Below are 18,116 nucleotides of genomic sequence, written 5' to 3'. Positions count from 1 at the left end.
TGTAGCGTCATACCCAAGAAGACTCGCTGTGATCGCTGCCAAAGGTGCTTCAACAAATTACTGAGTAAAGTATCTGAATACTTATGTAAATGTGATATTTCAGTTTTAAATTGTTTATACATTTGCAAAAACGTCAACAACAAAAAACTGGATTCAAGCCATTTTAGAATATGGCTGTAACGTAACCAAATGTGGTAAAAGTCAAGGGGTTTGAACACTTTCCGAATGCACTGTATCATAGACAACTGAACACACATTTAAGCATGTTGCTAAAATAAAGCCAGGTTTAGACAGTGAAATAGTGGTATTAGTTGTATGTATTTGTGTGGTTCAGGAATCAGAAGTGAGAATGGAGTTTCAACAGTGCATTCAGTTACCTTACGACCTACACAATAAAATAACACAAATATGGTAGACTGTGGGCGACATTTTACACACACACAGTGCACAAAGTAACCATGTACAGGTAACTGACAAAATAAAGGAAACACCAACATAGTCTTTTACTCTGGCGTTGGGCCACCACGAGCCACCAGAACAGCTTCAATGCACCTTGGCATAGATTCTACAAGTGTCTGGAACTCTATCGGAGGGATGTGACACCATTCCTCCATGAGAAATTCCATCATTTGGTGTTTTGTTGATGGTGGTGGAAAATTGGCTCAGGCGCCGCTCCAGAATCTCCCATAAGTGTTCAATTGGTTTGAGATCAGATGACTGAGACACACCCACACACCATTTAAACCCTCTATGCTACTTTGAGTCTCCTCTTTCAAAGTCACTGAAATCTTTTCTTCTAGCCATGTTAGCCAACATAATGGGCAACTGGGAATTTTTATACATGACCCTAAGAATGATGGGATGCTAATTGTTTAATATACACAGGAACCACACCTGTGTGGAAGCACCTGCTTTCAATATACTTTGTATCCCTCATTTACTCAAATGTTTCCTTTATTTTGGCAGTTACATCTACAAAGTCAAAAATCTGAATCTATCTTTGTCTATGTTTGAAATACACATGATTATTGACACATTCAAAATAGTTACAGCTGACAGAAGCATGTCTTTGAGGATGTAAAGACCAAGCTTCCCTTGTCCTGTATCTCTCATTTAGTCAAGTGTTTCTTCAAGTGTTTCCTTTATTTCGGCAGTTACCTGTACACTGAGTGTTTGAGGGACAGTGCTGTCTCTATTTCTCGTCGTCATCCCCCTCACTCATGCTGCTGAGGGAAGTTGAGTGATGGGCAGAGGCACCCTTGGGGTAGGTGGCGGAGGAACGAGGAGAACGAGGGGATTGAGAGGAGGGAGAGGAGGGAGGCGATGGGGAGCGCCCTCTGGTGGGGCTGCTGCTGGGGGAGCCACGGGGCGAGGCGACGGGTGATGCGTAGGGTGACAGAGCCTGGAGCATGCGTCCACTTTTCTCCTGGATCACATGCTGCTCACAGAGAGGGAGAGAGGGGGAGAGAGAGGAAGAGAGGGAAAGACAGGGGGAGAGACAGCATGATATGTTTTGTTATTGTTTGTCAACTGAGCGTTTTTTTCCTAAACTACTTGTTCATATTGTCTAGTCACTTACTTTGAGGAATGGGATCATTACTAACCATCTTCCCCTATTGACCTTTCATGCTTCCTAACATAGTATCTATCTATTGTGGGCTAAAGATAAACTTACCCACGCTCCACCTGGACCAAAAGACTCCAGGAAATTACTAATGAACTCCCGGGACTTCTCCTCCCACTTGTGGATGAGGTCTTGGCTCTTCTCTTCCACCGAGTGCACAAAGTGCTTGGACTTCTCCTCTACTGTCTTTACCGTCTCCTTCATACGATCCACCTGGTTTTGAAGACGGATTTTCTTCTCCTGCACAAGTTAGACATGCGGTTGGCTGTAGGGAATCAGCTAAAGATGGTCTAGTGTTTATCAACCACAACCACCAATACTGAAACAACCATTCATCTTCCTCAAATGCAAGCTAATGTAACAGATGTTTATTCCAACTTCATTCATTGTTCTATGGTAATTATGATGTAATTCTTACCCTGATGAAGCTAACGTTGAGGTCACTGGCTGTGTAGCCTCTCTGCAGGTTGCGTCGGACATAGAGGTCGTAGTCTCTCACTATCCTGGTGATGAGGTCAGATGTAGAGATGCCGTCTGTCCTCTGTGTGGCCACGAACATCCCTGAAACCCAACAGAGAGAACAGTGCTCAAACACAGTCAAGATGACACAGGTAGTAGGCTGTAACTCAGCAAACACACACAGATACAATCTCCATTGGCTACAGGTTAATATCTGTTTCAGAGCAGATCAGACCTGCTTCCTTGATGTGTTTGTAGACATCCTCTGATCCAGCAGACGTGTATGGGATATCATCATGCGCTACAAAGTCAATCTGGGGAAATCACAGGATAGCATTAAGGTGATTTTATAACAGAAAAAAGGGACATGCTCTATATCAGATTTTAAGGCTGATTGTTAGTAATATTGAGTAATGTACAGCAATGGTCTCCAACCCTTTTCAGTTACTGTACCACCAAGTACATTTTGCTCTGCCCAGAGAACCCTTGAAGTACCCCCTCATTTACATTTTACCAGTAAGCTTATGGTCTCATGAGTCTTCTCAAGTACCCCCTGTGGGTAGGTCCTAGTACCCGCTGTGGATAGGTCCTGGTACCCCTGTGGATAGGTCCTAGTAACCCCTGTGGGTAGGTCCTAGTACCCGCTGTGGATAGGTCCTAGTACCCCCTGTGGATAAGTCCTAGTACCCCTGTGGGTAGGTCCTAGTAACCCTGTGGATAGGTCCTAGTACCCCCTGTGGATAAGTCCTAGTAACCCTGTGGATAGGTCCTAGTACCCCCTGTGGATAGGGCCTAGTACCCCCTGTGGATAGGTCCTAGTACCCCCTGTTGATAGGTCCTAGTAACCCTGTGGATAGGGCCTAGTAACCCTGTGGATAGGGACTAGTACCCCCTGTGGATAGGGCCTAGTACCCACTGTGGATAGGGCCTAGTACCCCCTGTGGATAGGGCCTAGTACCCCCTGTGGATAGGGCCTAGTACCCCCTGTGGATAGGGCCTAGTACCCCCTGTGGATAGGGCCTAGTACCCCCTGTGGATAGGGCCTAGTACCCCCTGTGGATAGGGCCTAGTACCCCCTGTGGATAGGGCCTAGTACCCCCTGTGGATAGGGCCTAGTACCCCTTGTGGATAGGGCCTAGTACCCCCTGTGGATAGGGACTAGTACCCCCTGTGGATAGGTCCTAGTACCCCCTGTGGATAGGTCCTGGTACCCCTGTGGATAGGTCCTGGTACCCCTGTGGATAGGTCCTGGTACCCCTGTGGATAGGTCCTGGTACCCCCTGTGGATAGGTCCTGGTACCCCTGTGGATAGGGCCTGGTACCCCTGTGGATAGGGCCTGGTACCCCTGTGGATAGGGCCTAGTACCCCCTGTGGATAGGGCCTAGTACCCCCTGTGGATAGGGCCTAGTACCCCCTGTGGATAGGGCCTAGTACCCCCTGTGGATAGGGCCTAGTACCCCCTGTGGATAGGGCCTAGTACCCCCTGTGGATAGGGCCTAGTACCCCCTGTGGATAGGGCCTAGTACCCCCTGTGGATAGGGCCTAGTACCCCCTGTGGATAGGGCCTAGTACCCCCTGTGGATAGGGCCTAGTACCCCCTGTGGATAGGGCCTAGTACCCCCTGTGGATAGGGCCTAGTACCCCCTGTGGATAGGTCCTAGTACCCCCTGTGGATAGGGCCTAGTACCCCCTGTGGATAGGGCCTAGTACCCCCTGTGGATAGGGCCTAGTACCCCCTGTGGATAGGGCCTAGTAACCCTGTGGATAGGGACTAGTACCCCCTGTGGATAGGGACTAGTACCCCCTGTGGATAGGGACTAGTACCCCCTGTGGATAGGGCCGCCTAGTACCCCCTGTGGATAGGGCCTAGTACCCCCTGTGGATAGGGCCTAGTACCCCCTGTGGATAGGGCCTAGTACCCCTTGTGGATAGGGCCTAGTACCCCCTGTGGATAGGGACTAGTACCCCCTGTGGATAGGTCCTAGTACCCCCTGTGGATAGGTCCTGGTACCCCTGTGGATAGGTCCTGGTACCCCCTGTGGATAGGTCCTGGTACCCCCTGTGGATAGGTCCTGGTACCCCTGTGGATAGGGCCTGGTACCCCTGTGGATAGGGCCTAGTACCCCCTGTGGATAGGGCCTAGTACCCCCTGTGGATAGGGCCTAGTACCCCCTGTGGATAGGGCCTAGTACCCCCTGTGGATAGGGCCTAGTACCCCCTGTGGATAGGGCCTAGTACCCCCTGTGGATAGGTCCTAGTACCCCCTGTGGATAGGGCCTAGTACCCCCTGTGGATAGGGCCTAGTACCCCCTGTGGATAGGGCCTAGTACCCCCTGTGGATAGGTCCTAGTACCCCCTGTGGATAGGGCCTAGTACCCCCTGTGGATAGGTCCTGGTACCCTGTGGATAGGGCCTAGTACCCCCTGTGGATAGGGCCTAGTACCCGCTGTGGATAGGGCCTAGTGCCCCCTGTGGATAGGGCCTAGTACCCCTGGTTGAGAAACACTGATGTACAGTATATGTGACCCTTGTCCAGAAGTGCTGACCTTATGTTTCTTCAGGAAGTCAGGGCTGAGGGTCCAGGGAGCGTTCCGTACCACCTCATCCACATAGCGACAGTGTATCAGGGCTTCGTAGCGCTCAGACTCTGTCATCACCGTGTAGCCCTTATACCGGTGTGTGAGTTCATCACTGCAGACTTCGAGGACAGACACACAAAAACCTAATTTACACCTTGTGCCGCTAAAATGTGAGTTTTGTGATCTGATCAATATGATCCAATCGCTGTCTGTGATCTATTTTAAAGGCACTATTTACCTCCCACTATGAGATGTGTGTTGGGGAACAGGTTCTTGGCTTGCATCAGAGCGCGAGCATGTCCAGAGTGGAAGAGGTCAAAGATCCCATCAGCATAGACTCGGACCGGCCGGATTGCTATAACAAATGAAAAATGCTAATTTGATCTGTCGCTCTCCACGTTCTCCCAGTCTCCATCCCTCCATCTGTTGACTGCCTCTTACCTCTGCTTATCCTTTTTCCCAGGTAGCCTAGCGGTTAAGAGCATTGGGCATGTAACCAAAAGGTTGCTGGTTTGAATCCCTGAGCCGGCAAGGTGTAAAAATCTGCCATTCTGCCCTTGAGGCAGTTAACACCCAACAACAACTGGGTGCCAATGACATCGATTAAGGCAGCCCCCCTCACCTCTCTGATTCAGAGGATTTGGGTTAAATGCAACGTTCAGTTGTGCAACTGAGTAGGTCTCCTCTTTCGCTTGTCATTCCTCACTAATCCTAGCAGGAGTGATCAAACTGGTGGTCACACTGACCTCTGATTAGTCTGACTCACCTGTGACTGGTCTGACCTGGTAAGACCACAGAGTAGATGACTGACCTGGTGTGCCTCTCTTGGCTTGGGCGATGGTCAGCTTTTCATGAGGGACCTCCGACTCATATCCTGCTTCCTTGGCAAATAATGCTGGCTCTCTCAGCCTCTGAGATGGAACAGAAAGCGTTACAGATGTAGGATTTTAATTTGATCGCTCTGAGAATTTTAGTACCCCTGTGGATAGGGCCTAACACAGCAGGAAATGCAAACTGGAAACTAATTTTGTCATTTCCACTTTAAAATGTCCGACTTTGCCCTAACGAAAAATGGATCAACCTCTACATAAAATATTCCATTAATTATAATCCACATAATAATTCACATTTCATGTTGCTGCAGGGTTATTTTCCTGTTGTAGCAAACTGTCTCAAATTAAGATCCTACGTCTGTAACTGACCTCGTGGAAAGGGATGTCTGTACATAAGTAAAGGCGTGTATATTCACAGTTCTGGAAATCATCAGGGCTTTAATAAGCGTTTGAATATATAAAGGATTTCTGGCTTCATGCGTGTTTTCCTCTGCATGTGAGAGCTAGTGGGTGGGAGTGTATATGGTTATTAGGAATTATCTGTAGAGTTGTCAGTACACTTTGAACCCTGAACTGTTTGAAATATGCCCATGATTTGAGAAAAGACTAACAAAGGGTTTAAAAAAATCTATGTTAATGTTTAAGAATTATTTCATTGACTGTAGAGATCAATTTACCATTCAAAGAGCTAGACCATTCCCATAATGCTTTAACATTTACAGTGAAAATATCATAACATTTATTGAGGAATAATTTGTAGCCGCCTATGTTATACAAGTACATTATGGGCTACATTTGTATTTTCAACTATTTGATATGCCACCTCTCGGTAGTCTGACTGACTCACCTTGCGGGGTCCCCCCGTGCTTTGCTGTTGGGGCTTCTGTGACCCCCTGGTGGCTCTGGAGCCGCGTCTCCTTCCCACCATGCTGGATGATCTGTTGCCCTGTTTACCTGTCGACTGGTACCTCGTCAACCTGGTCGTCCTCCAACCCTGTCAGTGTTACACTTCTGCAATCTGTGAGGGAGTTTTAAAGTTTGCATGTTGCTGGCTGGTCTGACCCCGGTGACACAAATCTAACGTGCAAAGTTCAAGCCAAGTTGGTAAGAGTATTAGGGCACTTCAGGCCTCTTTCATCAGCCCTGTAGAAGACACAGGGTGGATCAGGAGTTCCCCGTGTAGGTCTAAACAGACCTTTACAATCGGACTGTCCTCTTATTTTTTGACGTAGGCCTAGCTTCTATGTTAATGTCCTCATTCTGTTATCTGCCTTATTATTGGCTCATCCATTTGAAATAGATGTTTAACTTTGTCTCATGGAATAATGTAATTTTATTTTTAACATGGTATTTCCTACTTTCATTCATAGAAATTGCTCTTAAATATGATCTGACTGAGGCAACCTCTTGACCCAAACATAATAGTGGGACAAGTTGTTCATGAGGCAGCCTCAAGGTGCCTATCTATCAACTCCACTGATTATGCAATGTTTAGTGAAACCTCATTCACTCAAACAACGTCATTAACTGGCCATGCGACACACCTTTGATCGTAAATCCACTTTATCAAGATTCCCAATTCACCTCAAGCATAAGGGCACTATGCACTATGCCCTTATGCCTGAATCAGCAGCACATGGAGAAAACAGGTTTTATTAGCCCACTGAGCTACAGGCCATAGCACAAGGAGCTAACAAGTCTTCAGGCAAGGTTAATCATGACATTTTTACATTTTAGTCAATTAGCAGATGTTCTTACCTAGAGCGACTTACAGTACTGAGTTCATACAGTGTGGCTCAGTTGGTAGAGCATGGTGCTTTCGCCAGGGTTATGGGTTTGATTCCCAATGCTGGACCAGTATATGCACTCACTACTGTAAGTTGCTCTGGACAAGAGATTCTGCTAAAATGTAAATACAGTTCATACTTTATTTTTTCTTCTCCATACTGGTCCACCATGGGAATCAAACCCACAACCATGGCGTCACAAGTGCCAAGCTCTACCAACTGAGCCACACGGGATTATCATCAGTCATCAAGTAAGCATGGCTCATTGAACCACCTCTGTTTTGACCTCTCCACAACAGTGATGTTGTTGAGGTTGAAGCATGTTAATTATCAGTAAGGCCTCTCAGAAGTTTAGAACTCTGTCTAGGATGGATGGGTATGTAGAATCAGTAGGGGATGTCATGGAGGCAGAACTATCTGTGGGCCTGAGTTCCAGCTCCAGCATACTGTAAGACAGACCATGATTGCATACCCTTTTCCTTGAGGGCTTGAAATTCAGTATTTATGTGATGGACGATAAAATAACTATTGCTGCAAAGTTCAGGCCATATGTATGTGTTATTAGTTAAGCACACCAATCGCTTCACATTGTTTGAATTAAATGTGCCAGTTCCAAGTGTAAATATTGTCTCCCTCCATTGAAGTTTCAGACCAGTGGAGGGCAGTAGAGTACTAGTCTACAGCTGTGTAAGAAGCAATGCCTTTGGAAAGTATGGCGCCAGCTGGCAATTGGAAACACAAATATACAAGACTGGTTGAATGTAGACTGTTTGAATGTAGACTGGTTGAATGTAGACTGGTTTAACATTAACTGAAATATTGAGACCTCAGAAAAGACATGGATAATGAAACCAAGCATCTAGTAGGTCCTGACCATTGATGCTGGTCCCTGCTGCTGCTGCTGACATGACCAGGTTGTCAGTCAGTCTTGGTGGGTCTGGTCTGTGGGAGTGACATCACCCCAGTGGACACCTGTTCTGTAGGGGGGGGATGTGGGGTGGGATCCTTTTATCTGCTCTATTGGGTTGGGAGGCCCTGAGAGGGAAGAATGGGGGGTGTCAAACAGCTGCGTGTCTCTCCTTGATTAATAGATGGCTTATGGGGGACAGACAGTACTGGGGCTGCTGAGCCTGGATCAAATGGGACAAGTGCTCTGGTCCTCATTATCTGACTGGTCGCCCTGTGTTAGTTCAGTGTCCTCAGTAAAGCGTTTGGTGGTGTTATCAGATCAAAACAGATTAGATAACTGAACACTGTCCATCTTTTCCAGCTTTCTCAATTAACAGCTTAGCGCTCAAATCAACAAATGATGGTTAACTTAACAGCCGGGCCGTTTAGCTAGATTATAAATGTTCTACTAGCTTATCCAATTAAACACAACTGTTCAAGGTTATCAAATGAACAGTGAGATGATCCTATTGGCCTTATCCTCCCCAGAGTCCCCTCCATACCCCTCCATGGCCCTCCATAACCCTCCCTCTATGCCATAGTCAGGGAGAGGCAGTGACGACAGGACCTTTTCTTGAGAAATGTGAAACTAGACAGCGCCCAGCTCTCAACAATGGTACTCATATTTCGGCCAGCCTTGTTCACGGTATGGCTTAATGGCTCCTGGGCAAGGGGATCTGTCCCTCAGGACCAATGTGTGATTGTAGAGAGGGAGATGTTGTTGAAGGAGATGCTAGGCTTCAGACAGACTGTAGTTCCCTGTGGCCTGTTTGCCATTTGACAGGCTGTCAGAGTAGCATTAGGTCTGTACTTCTGAAGATGGTAGTATGGGTAATCCACTTCCAACCATTAACCACATGAATCATTTTTATCGTATGGTAGGGTATAGAGGGATTTCCATGTGTTGAAGGAACGATGAGTAGAAGGGAGGGTTTGTATGTGATTTTGTGGCTACATGCATCCATATCAAATCATATCAAGTCAAATGTTATTGGTCACATACACGTGGTTAGCAGATGTTATTGTGAGTGTAGCGAAATTCCACAATAAATGCCTAATACACACAAATCTAAGTAATGGAATAAGAATATATAAATATAAATCTATGGATGAGCAATAACAGAGCGGCATAGGCTAAGATGCAATAGATAGTATAGAATACAGTATATACATATGAGATGAGTAATGCAAGATATGCAAACATTATTAAAGTGTCTAGTGTTCCGTTTGTTAAAGTGGCAAATTATGTCAAGCCTGTATGTAGCCAGCAGCCTCTCTGTGCTAGTGATGGCTGTTTAACAGCCTGATGGCCTTGAGCTTGAAGCTGTTTTTCAGTCTCTCCGTCCCAGCTTTAATGCACCTGTACTGACCTCGCCTTCTGGATGGTAGCAGGGTGAACAGGCAGTGGCTCGGGTGGTTGTTGTCCTTGATGATCTTTAAGGCCTACCTGTGACATCAGGTGCTGTAGGTGTCCTGGAGGGCAGATAGTTTGCCCCGTTGATGCGTTGTGCAGATCGCACCACCCTCTGGAGAGCCCTGCGGTTGTGGGCGGTGCAGTTGCCATACCAGGCTGTGATACAACCCGACAGGATGCTCACAATTGTGCATCTGTAGAAGTTTGTGAGGGTTTTAGGTGACAAGGCAAATTTATTCAGCCTCCTGAGGTTGAAGAGGCGCTGTTGCGCCTTCTTCACCACACTGTCTGTGTGGGTGGACCATTCCATTTTGTCCTTGATGTGTATGCCTAGGAACTTAAAACTTTCCACCTCTCCACTGCTGTTCCTTCGATGTGGACAGGGGGGTGCTCCCTCTGCTGTTTCCTGAAGTCCACGATCATCTCTTTTGTTTTGTTGATGTTGAGTGAGAGGTTATTTTCCTGACACCACACTAGGAGAGCCCTCACCTCCTCCCTATAGGCTGTCTCGTCGTTGTTGGTAATCAAGCCCACTACTGTTGTGTTGTCTGCAAACTTGATGACTGAGTTGGAGGTGTGCATGGCCACGCAGTCATGTGTGAACAGGGAGTACAGGAGAGGGCTGAGCACGCACCCTTGTGGGCCCCCAGTGTTGAGTATCAGCGAAGTGGAGATGTTGTTTCCTACCTTCCCCACCTGGGGGCGACCCATCAGGAAGTCCAGGACCAAGTTGCACAGGGTGGGGTTGAGACCCAGGACCTCACATTGATGATGAGCTTGTAGGGTGCTATGGTGTTGAATGCTGAGCTATAGTCAATGAACAGCATTCTTACATAGGTGTTCGTCTTGTCCAGATGGGATAGGGCAGTTTGCAGTGTGTTGGCGATTCAATCGTCTGTGGACCTATTGGGGCGGTAAGCAAGTTTAAGTGGGTCTAGGGTGACAGGGAAGGTGAAGGTGATATGATCCTTGACAAGTCTCTCAAAGCCCTTCATGATGACAGAAGTGAGTGCTACAGGGGGATAGCCATTTAGTTCAGTTACCTTTGCATATGATTGTGGCAGTGCATAGGTAGCCACATTTTCTGTCCTAAATGCATGCAGGCATAAGTGTGGGTAGTGTGGAAGTAGTGAACCTGTATGTTTGTAGCACAGGAGGCTGGTGGCGCCTTAATTGGGGAGGACGGGCTCGCGGTAATTGCTGGAGCAAATTTGGTTGAATCTTATCAAATACAGTGCATTCGTAAAATATTCAGACACTGACTTTTTGGCAAAACTGTTTTGGTGACGACATGATTCCATATGTGTTATTTCATAGTTTTGACCATTATTCTACAACGTTGAAAATATTACAAATAAAGAAAAACCCTTGAATGAGTAGGTGTTCTAAAACTTTTGACCGGTAGTGTACATATACTATTTGACAGCCACAAGGCACCCATATCTCAGAGAAAGAGCATTAGTTCCATTACATTGCAGTAGTAAAATATCATGTGTGTCTCAGTGTTTGTTTTAAAATTGAGAGAATAGGGTCGGCTCTAGCATGTCTAGCTTCTGTTCAGGCAGTGGTTTTCTTCTAAGGCCTGGCGCCCCCTCCCCCAAACCCTTGTGGAGTTTTTGAGTTGAAGTACCATTTTTATTTCTAGCTTTCAAATATACAAATTCTCCTCTTTTCCTCTCCCCTTCAACCCCTCCCCCGGTCCTTAGTGTACAAGAAAAAGTAGTGCACTATGTTTTCTGTCAATATACCTGGTAAAATAATGGTTCATAAACAACTGTAAAGGGGGGGCTATAAAATCTGTGAATTATATATATTTACCCAAATTATGTTTTCTCAGTTTTATTTTTCCTGTTTTTGGATTTGTGCTAGTTTTTCACTCTCAAAATTACAATTGTTCATAGAGAAAAAGGGAAATTGGATGTTCTGAGTCTATGTCAATGATTAAATCACATCAGAAGACCATTTTCTTTACGTCTGGAAGAAAAATAACAAATTGCGCATCTGGACCTTTATTTGCACATCTAGCAAGTGATGAATGTCCATCTAATGTTTGTTTTTTAACCTTTATTTAACCAGGCAAGTCAGTTAAGAACACATTCTTATTTTCAATGACGGCCTAGGAACAGTGGATTAACTGCCTGTTCAGGGGCAGAACGACAGATTTGTACCTTGTCAGCTCGGGGATATGAACTTGAAACCTTTCGGTTACTAGTCCAATGCTTACTAGGCTACCCTGCCGCCCCAATGTGCAGGTTTAGGGATGGTTCTGTACTGCTGCTGCTCATGTCATGGCAAAGTAAGCTAATAACAAATAATATATACAAATTATATACTCACTCATGATATACTTCTGCCAGGTAAGTCTACTTAATTTAACATTTAATTTAGAAGGTTTTGGTAAAAGTATTTCTGTCAACCCACAAGACTGTTATCACGTCAACTGGCTACACATTTCTGTCAACCCACAAGACTGTTATCACATCAACTGGCTACACATTTCTGTCAACCCACAAGACTGTTATCACATCAACTGGCTGGCTACACACAGAGTGATAAATAAATGTGCGCCACACAGATAGACAGGGGCAATATTGCTGGACATTAATTGGAAGATATTGTGTTAAGTTTGGCTTTTTAAGCCAATAGTGGCTAACCAAGGGTGGGAGAGTGTCAATTTTGTGTTGATTAGTTAGTAGCTGGGAGCTTGTGGTTGTCTGATCTTTGGGAGATTTGTTTATGTTAGTCTGCGGTGGAAAACGTGAAAAATTGCTTGTACTTTTAGCATTTTTTGGCGAGCTAATCATATGTGGGCTCAAAGCTACTGGTAGCTGGCGATCCACCTGTTGGAGACCAGCTGCTCTTAAGCATGCCAATGATGTTGGCATGCAGGGCAGCAGATATCACAATTACATTCTATTGTTGATGGTGAACCAGATCTTTCCACAGTGTTTAAACCAACATGGGTCCCTACTTTTATTAATGGTGGTTCCACTTGCTTCTTGGAAACAGGTTAAATAGTAACCTGCCATCTGAGTGAATTGAATGGCCTCTTGGCACTGAAATGTTCCCCAATGAGATGGCCTACTTCAGAAGGCCAAAGGTTTGTTTAGTAAGGCCCAGAATACAACACAAACAGCAATGATTATTGAGGCATTATGACCCTGCTCGTATTTCTACTTAGAAAACGTTCAGTGTGACACAATTAGCACCTCGGGCCAGGCTTAATCAACCCTCTCTGACCCAGCAACACAAAGATGTTGAACTAGCCGACTGCCGGATTAGATACGAGAGCCATCCAGGAGCTAACTCTGTGCTGCAGCACAAAGCCAAAAACATACAGCCAAGCAAGACCATCACACCACCTGTATCTACTTCATCACCACCACAGGCTGTATGTACCCTGATGTCTCCAGTGATCCAGAATTGGGCTTTATCTGGTGGTAACCTAGGTCTAGGACCCTGGTTGAGTGTAAGAGCGTTAGACCAGTAACCAAAAGGTTGCTGGTTTGAATCCCTGAGCTGACTAGGTGAAAAATCTGTTGATGTGCCATTGAGCAAGGCACATAACCCAAATTACTCCTGTGAGTCCCTCTGGACTTAAATGTAAATGCAATCCCTCCATGGTAATGTGGGTCAGTTATTTCTCCCCAAAGAGGGCAGTGTAGTGAGGTTTAATGAAGTTAAGTTTATGACTAATGGCTCTGTGCCACTGGACTGTGGAACACTGTGAGAAGTCTGACTTCTGACCTCTTGGCCACTGGCCACCAGCCACAGAGTTAAATTAGACCCAGTATCTGTCCGTGGACCTGCCTCTGTTTGAAAATGTGGAGCATGCCTATGGCAATAACTCACCCAGGGCTGGGACAGGGGGAGGCAGGGGTGGAGGTGTGTGGAGGAGAGATATGATCTGAGTAAAATTTTTCCCAAGCACATGTTCGTCTGCACTCCCAAATTATGTACTCTCTGTTGTCAGAACCACAAAACGTGTCGTTTGATATTTCAGGAACAAGACATAATGGGAGAGGTGCATGCATTGTGACGGGGGATACTGGAAAATCACGTTGCCAGTATGCATTTGATATGGCATGGCTACACAGGAATGGGGTCAGACTCATTAAGGATTGGGCTGTGGCTTAATGGGACTAAATTAAATGAGGGTTATTGGATAGTGCTGGTGGTTGTATGGTATGAGGTGGATGTATAGGTTATACCACATTGTTAGGAGGTGGAGTGATGTCTGTGTGTGTTTCTAATGTGTTGGGGTATGCACCAGGCAGTACCCTCATTGTCAAGATGTTTGTTGCGTAGATGACAGGCCCGGCCAGGGGAAGGGTATGTTTGGGATGAGGTAGGTCTTGATTTTCAAAGGTTTCATGTCCAGAATGCTGGCCTCGCTGCCTGCTGAAGTGATTTCAGGCGGTTGTATTAAATAAGAGGTGGTATTTCTGGGGACTTAAGGGTGCAGAACAGGGTGAGTCTCAGTTCTATGATCCCAACACTGAGGCATGCCCTTCCCGGCCTCCAGGCCTGGTTACTGACCTTCAAGTGACATCAGAATGACATGGTCACAGAGGCTGAGCTGTAAATTAGACAGGAAGAGAGCGAGAGAGTGGGATATAGAGGGGGGAGAGAAGAGAGAGAGAGAGGGAGGAGAGAAGAGAGGGGGAGATAGAGAGGGGAGGGGAAGAGAGCGAGGGGGAGACCGAGGGATAGAGAATTAGACATCATGTTCAGGGAAAACGTTTAAGGATATCACTGATTTGAAATAAACTAATTATTACAACTGACATAGAGAAAAGCAAGGAGAGAAAAGCTGACCGTAGCAATTTAGTCAAAGCATGAATTTTGGTATAGTTTATAAATATTTAGGAACAACACAATGTATATAGTTTGATGACCACAGCATACAGCAGGGATCATCAACTACTGTCGATTCAGGCGCGGGACAATTTTTTTCTTGAGCGGCTGGTCAGGGGGCCGGAACATAATTACAAATCATTGTAGACTGCAAAGAACCCCAAACAGAAATAATATTTGATGAAAACATAACAATTTCAAACCTTGCTTCCAGGTGTAAAATTTTTAAATATGTTTGCTCAGAAAACTTGGGGGAAGGGGGGGCAAATTGAGTCACCCGCAGGGCATATTCGGTCCACGGGCAGCCAGTTGGGGAACCCTGGCCTACAGTATGTAAGTGTCTATGAATATCCCATGCTTTGGAGACAATGGCATTCAGTTTCTCCATTGGATATTTGTGTGAGTGTTGAGTATATCTGTGTGTGCTCCTTGAGTGGTCTGAACAGAGATTGACTTCATCACTACTTGTATTTGTGAGAAGTATTGACATATCGAATGCACCAAGCTGTCTGTTTAAACTATTAGCACACAGCTCAGAGACAAGTGGTGGAAAAAGTACTCAACTGTCATACCCGTGTAAATAGAAAATGACTCAAGTAAAAATGAGACACCAAGTAAAATACTACTTGAGTAAAAGTCTAAAAGTATTTGGTTTTAAATATACTTATGTATCAAAAGTAAATGTAATTGGTAAAATATACGTCAAACATAAAAGTATAAAATATACTTAAGTATCAAACATAAAAGTGAAAGTATAAATTATTGCAAATTCCTTATATTAGGCAAACCAGATGGCAATATTTTCTTGTTTTTTTAATTTACGGATAGCCAGAGGTACACTCCAACACTCATAATTTACAAACAATCATGTGTATTTAGTGAGTGCCCCAGATCAGATGACCAGGGATGTACTACTAAGCATTCAAAATGTAACGACTACTTTTGGGTGTCAGGGAAAATGTATGGAGTAAAAAGTACATTATTTTCTTTCGGAATGTAGTAAAGTAAGAGTTATATATAAAATATAAATAGTAAAATAAAGTACAGATACCCCAAAAAGTACTTAAGTAGTACTTGCAAGTATTTTTACTTAAGTACTTTACACCACTATCAGAGACACCTGCGTACCTGCCACCAGAGGTCTCTTCACAGTCCACAAGTCAAGAACAGACTATGGGAGGTGCACAGTAGTACACAGAGGTGACGTTGCAAGGGTTATGTGACACGTGTAGAAGCTAACCTCATAGCGTCCTATGTTTTGATTGGCTTGAAATGTGTCTGTTGGCTTGCGTTTAAAGTCGAGCCCCTCCAACCTCCACCCTGGGGAGCATTCCTAGGCCATGGTCAAACTACTTGTCTTTCACTGACACCGCCACCCCAGTCCCTCAGCTGTCAGTCCTGTCAAAACACTGTCTCACCCTTTGGCCCCGGGGTCAAAGGTTAATGAGCTCTGTGACAAACTCAACACAGAGAACAGCACTCAGAAATCTAGGCCTAGATTCAATCAGATCAGGTGTTAACAGGCGATAGCAGACACCCGCATAGCGGATGTTTTGGCAGTGTTAGAGGTGGAACTGTTTTACAGCCGTCAAATCGGTGAGCAGCTGCTCTTGAGATCATTGTCAGGAAGCCATAGCCGTGTTAGAAGTTCAGAACGAAAAACTGTGTTATCTAGAAATAATTACGCTCAAGTAAACAAGGCTGCATTGGATTTCTGTTAATGTGACTCTATGAAGCCAATGGCAATGTCCGCTGTAGCTATAATGCCAGGAACCGCTTGTGGATTTGACAGCTCTAACGCAGTTCCACCCCAGACACCGCCAAAACAACTGCTATGCGGATGTCAGCTAAAGCAGATCTAATTAAATAGAGACCTTAATAAGACAAGTGGAACTGTAGCCTTGTAGTCATCACTGCTCTCTCATCACTGCTTATTCATTAGGGGATAGAGATGTCTTTAGTAATCTCTCTGTTTCCTCTCCTTCTCTCTTTCTCACTCTCGCTATCTCTCAATTCAATTCAAGGGCCTTTATTGGCATGGGAAACACATGTTTACATCGCCAAAGCATATGACAAACAATAAACAAAAGTGAAAAAAACAATCAAAAATTAACAGTAAACATTACACTCACAAAAGTTTCTCTCTCCCTCTGTTTGTCTATCCATCTTTTTCTCTCATTCATTCTGTCTCTCTCTCATTCTCTTTCTTCTTGGTCTCTAAATATCACCTCTGCCCAGCACCATGTGGCCATCCTAAGAAGGTGTGGAGACCACAGTCAGTAAACCATGAATGAGAGAGCTGTGTGGAGTATGTAGCTAAGCTGTTCCTGTAGACAAGCAGAACAATCAGGAGTAATGAAAAACTGCTCCTGTAGACAAGCAGAACAATCAGGAGTAATGAAAAACTGCTCCTGTAGACAAGCAGAACAATCAGGAGTAATGAAAAACTGCTCCTGTAGACAGGCAGAACAATCAGGAGTAATGACAAACTGTTCCTGTAGACAGGCAGAACAATCAGGAGTAATGACAAACTGTTCCTGTAGACAGGCAGAACAATCAGGAGTAATGACAAACTGTTCCTGTAGACAGGCAGAACAATCAGGAGTAATGACAAACTGTTCCTGTAGACAGGCAGAACAATCAGGAGTAATGACAAACTGTTCCTGTAGACAGGCAGAACAATCAGGATTAATGCCAAACTGTTCCTGTAGACAGGCAGAACAATCAGGAGTAATGACAAACTGTTCCTGTAGACAGGCAGAACAATCAGGATTAATGCCAAACTGTTCCTGTAGACAGGCAGAACAATCAGGAGTAATCAGAATAATTACTCACAGCTCTGCTTCAGTGGTCTCCCACCACCGGAGAAGTCTTCTAGGACAGTGTTCAGTGACTGTGCTCTGAGGTGATAATAACGGTGCTAAGTCAACCCACCTGTTGGAACAGCAACAGTCACACAGATCATTCAGTTCTTTTCATGACCCCAGACCACAGCCACTTATTACAAGTTGAGTAGAGCTCCACCAGATCCCCATGCAGACTGTTTGATTAACTCTAGGTTGATCATGATGAATTTAGATTGGAATCTGCCTCTTTATTTATGGAGATTGTATTTTTGCAGTTGTTTCCCCTCTGATCTCTTTAAGCTGAGTCTCATGACCCCTGCCATTATGACCATTCATATCCAATCACCTAACCTCAGAATCCAAGCTGACCTTGCGAGGAGGAATGACAAGCAGAGCGATAGGGCTGTTCTGGCATTAGATAAGGCCTCTTCTCCCTCCCTCAGCTTATAAAAGGGGACCCATAAGCCGTTCTGTGGAGTCGAGCTTCACACAGAAATAGCCGCACTGTGTCCTTGTCTCAGGTGGAGCTGGGGACGAGGGGTGAGTTTGGGGTTGGGCTTGCTGTTGACAGGACGCAGAGCTACAGCATCTCCGTTTGCATGCCCCAGATTAGCGCCCTTATTTCTGAACCACAGGACCATGTCACCCACCTGTCCACATCCCTCTACTGCAGAGGTCATCCCCACATACACACACACACCATGACACATGCTAATCACATACACACACACACCATGACACATGCTAATCATATACACACACACACAC

General features: G+C 45.3%; 1 protein-coding gene across 3 annotated transcripts; it reads right to left on the bottom strand.

Moving 5' to 3' along the window:
* Positions 1–299: 299 nt before the first annotated feature.
* LOC110510059 (choline-phosphate cytidylyltransferase B) lies at positions 300–17,657 on the bottom strand. 3 transcript variants are annotated; one of them, XM_036968071.2, is made up of 11 exons: positions 17,338–17,657; positions 16,635–16,755; positions 14,185–14,224; positions 6,344–6,514; positions 5,475–5,574; positions 4,902–5,018; positions 4,631–4,782; positions 2,319–2,397; positions 2,043–2,185; positions 1,676–1,864; positions 300–1,438 (listed from the first exon to the last, which is right to left on the bottom strand). In XM_036968071.2, exons 4-11 carry the CDS (start codon positions 6,422–6,424, stop codon positions 1,193–1,195), a joined length of 1,107 nt encoding a protein of 368 aa, XP_036823966.2. In that variant the 5' UTR covers positions 6,425–6,514; positions 14,185–14,224; positions 16,635–16,755; positions 17,338–17,657; the 3' UTR covers positions 300–1,192. The 3 variants fall into 3 exon arrangements, with proteins under 3 accessions (XP_036823966.2, XP_036823968.2, XP_036823970.2); XM_036968073.2 differs by lacking the exon at positions 16,635–16,755 and having other exon boundaries at positions 17,338–17,436; XM_036968075.2 differs by lacking the exons at positions 14,185–14,224; positions 16,635–16,755; positions 17,338–17,657 and adding an exon at positions 9,679–11,237.
* Positions 17,658–18,116: the final 459 nt, after the last annotated feature.

Source organism: Oncorhynchus mykiss, chromosome 29 (genome assembly GCF_057628025.1).
Source record: "Oncorhynchus mykiss isolate SJ-2025 chromosome 29, ASM5762802v1, whole genome shotgun sequence".
Classification (NCBI taxonomy): Eukaryota; Metazoa; Chordata; class Actinopteri; order Salmoniformes; family Salmonidae; genus Oncorhynchus; species Oncorhynchus mykiss.
This window is presented reverse-complemented; position numbering and strand designations above follow the sequence as displayed.

Bases quoted from the DNA above. Each gene is read 5' to 3' on its own strand.
- LOC110510059 (XM_036968071.2), bottom strand. From the start codon at position 6,424: ATGGTGGGAAGGAGACGCGGCTCCAGAGCCACCAGGGGGTCACAGAAG. The intron at 1,865-2,042 runs GTAAGAATTACA...TAACTTGTGCAG, and splicing joins TCAACGTTAGCTTCATCAGG to GAGAAGAAAATCCGTCTTCA. The intron at 1,439-1,675 runs GTAAGTTTATCT...CTCTGTGAGCAG, and splicing joins TTGGTCCAGGTGGAGCGTGG to CATGTGATCCAGGAGAAAAG.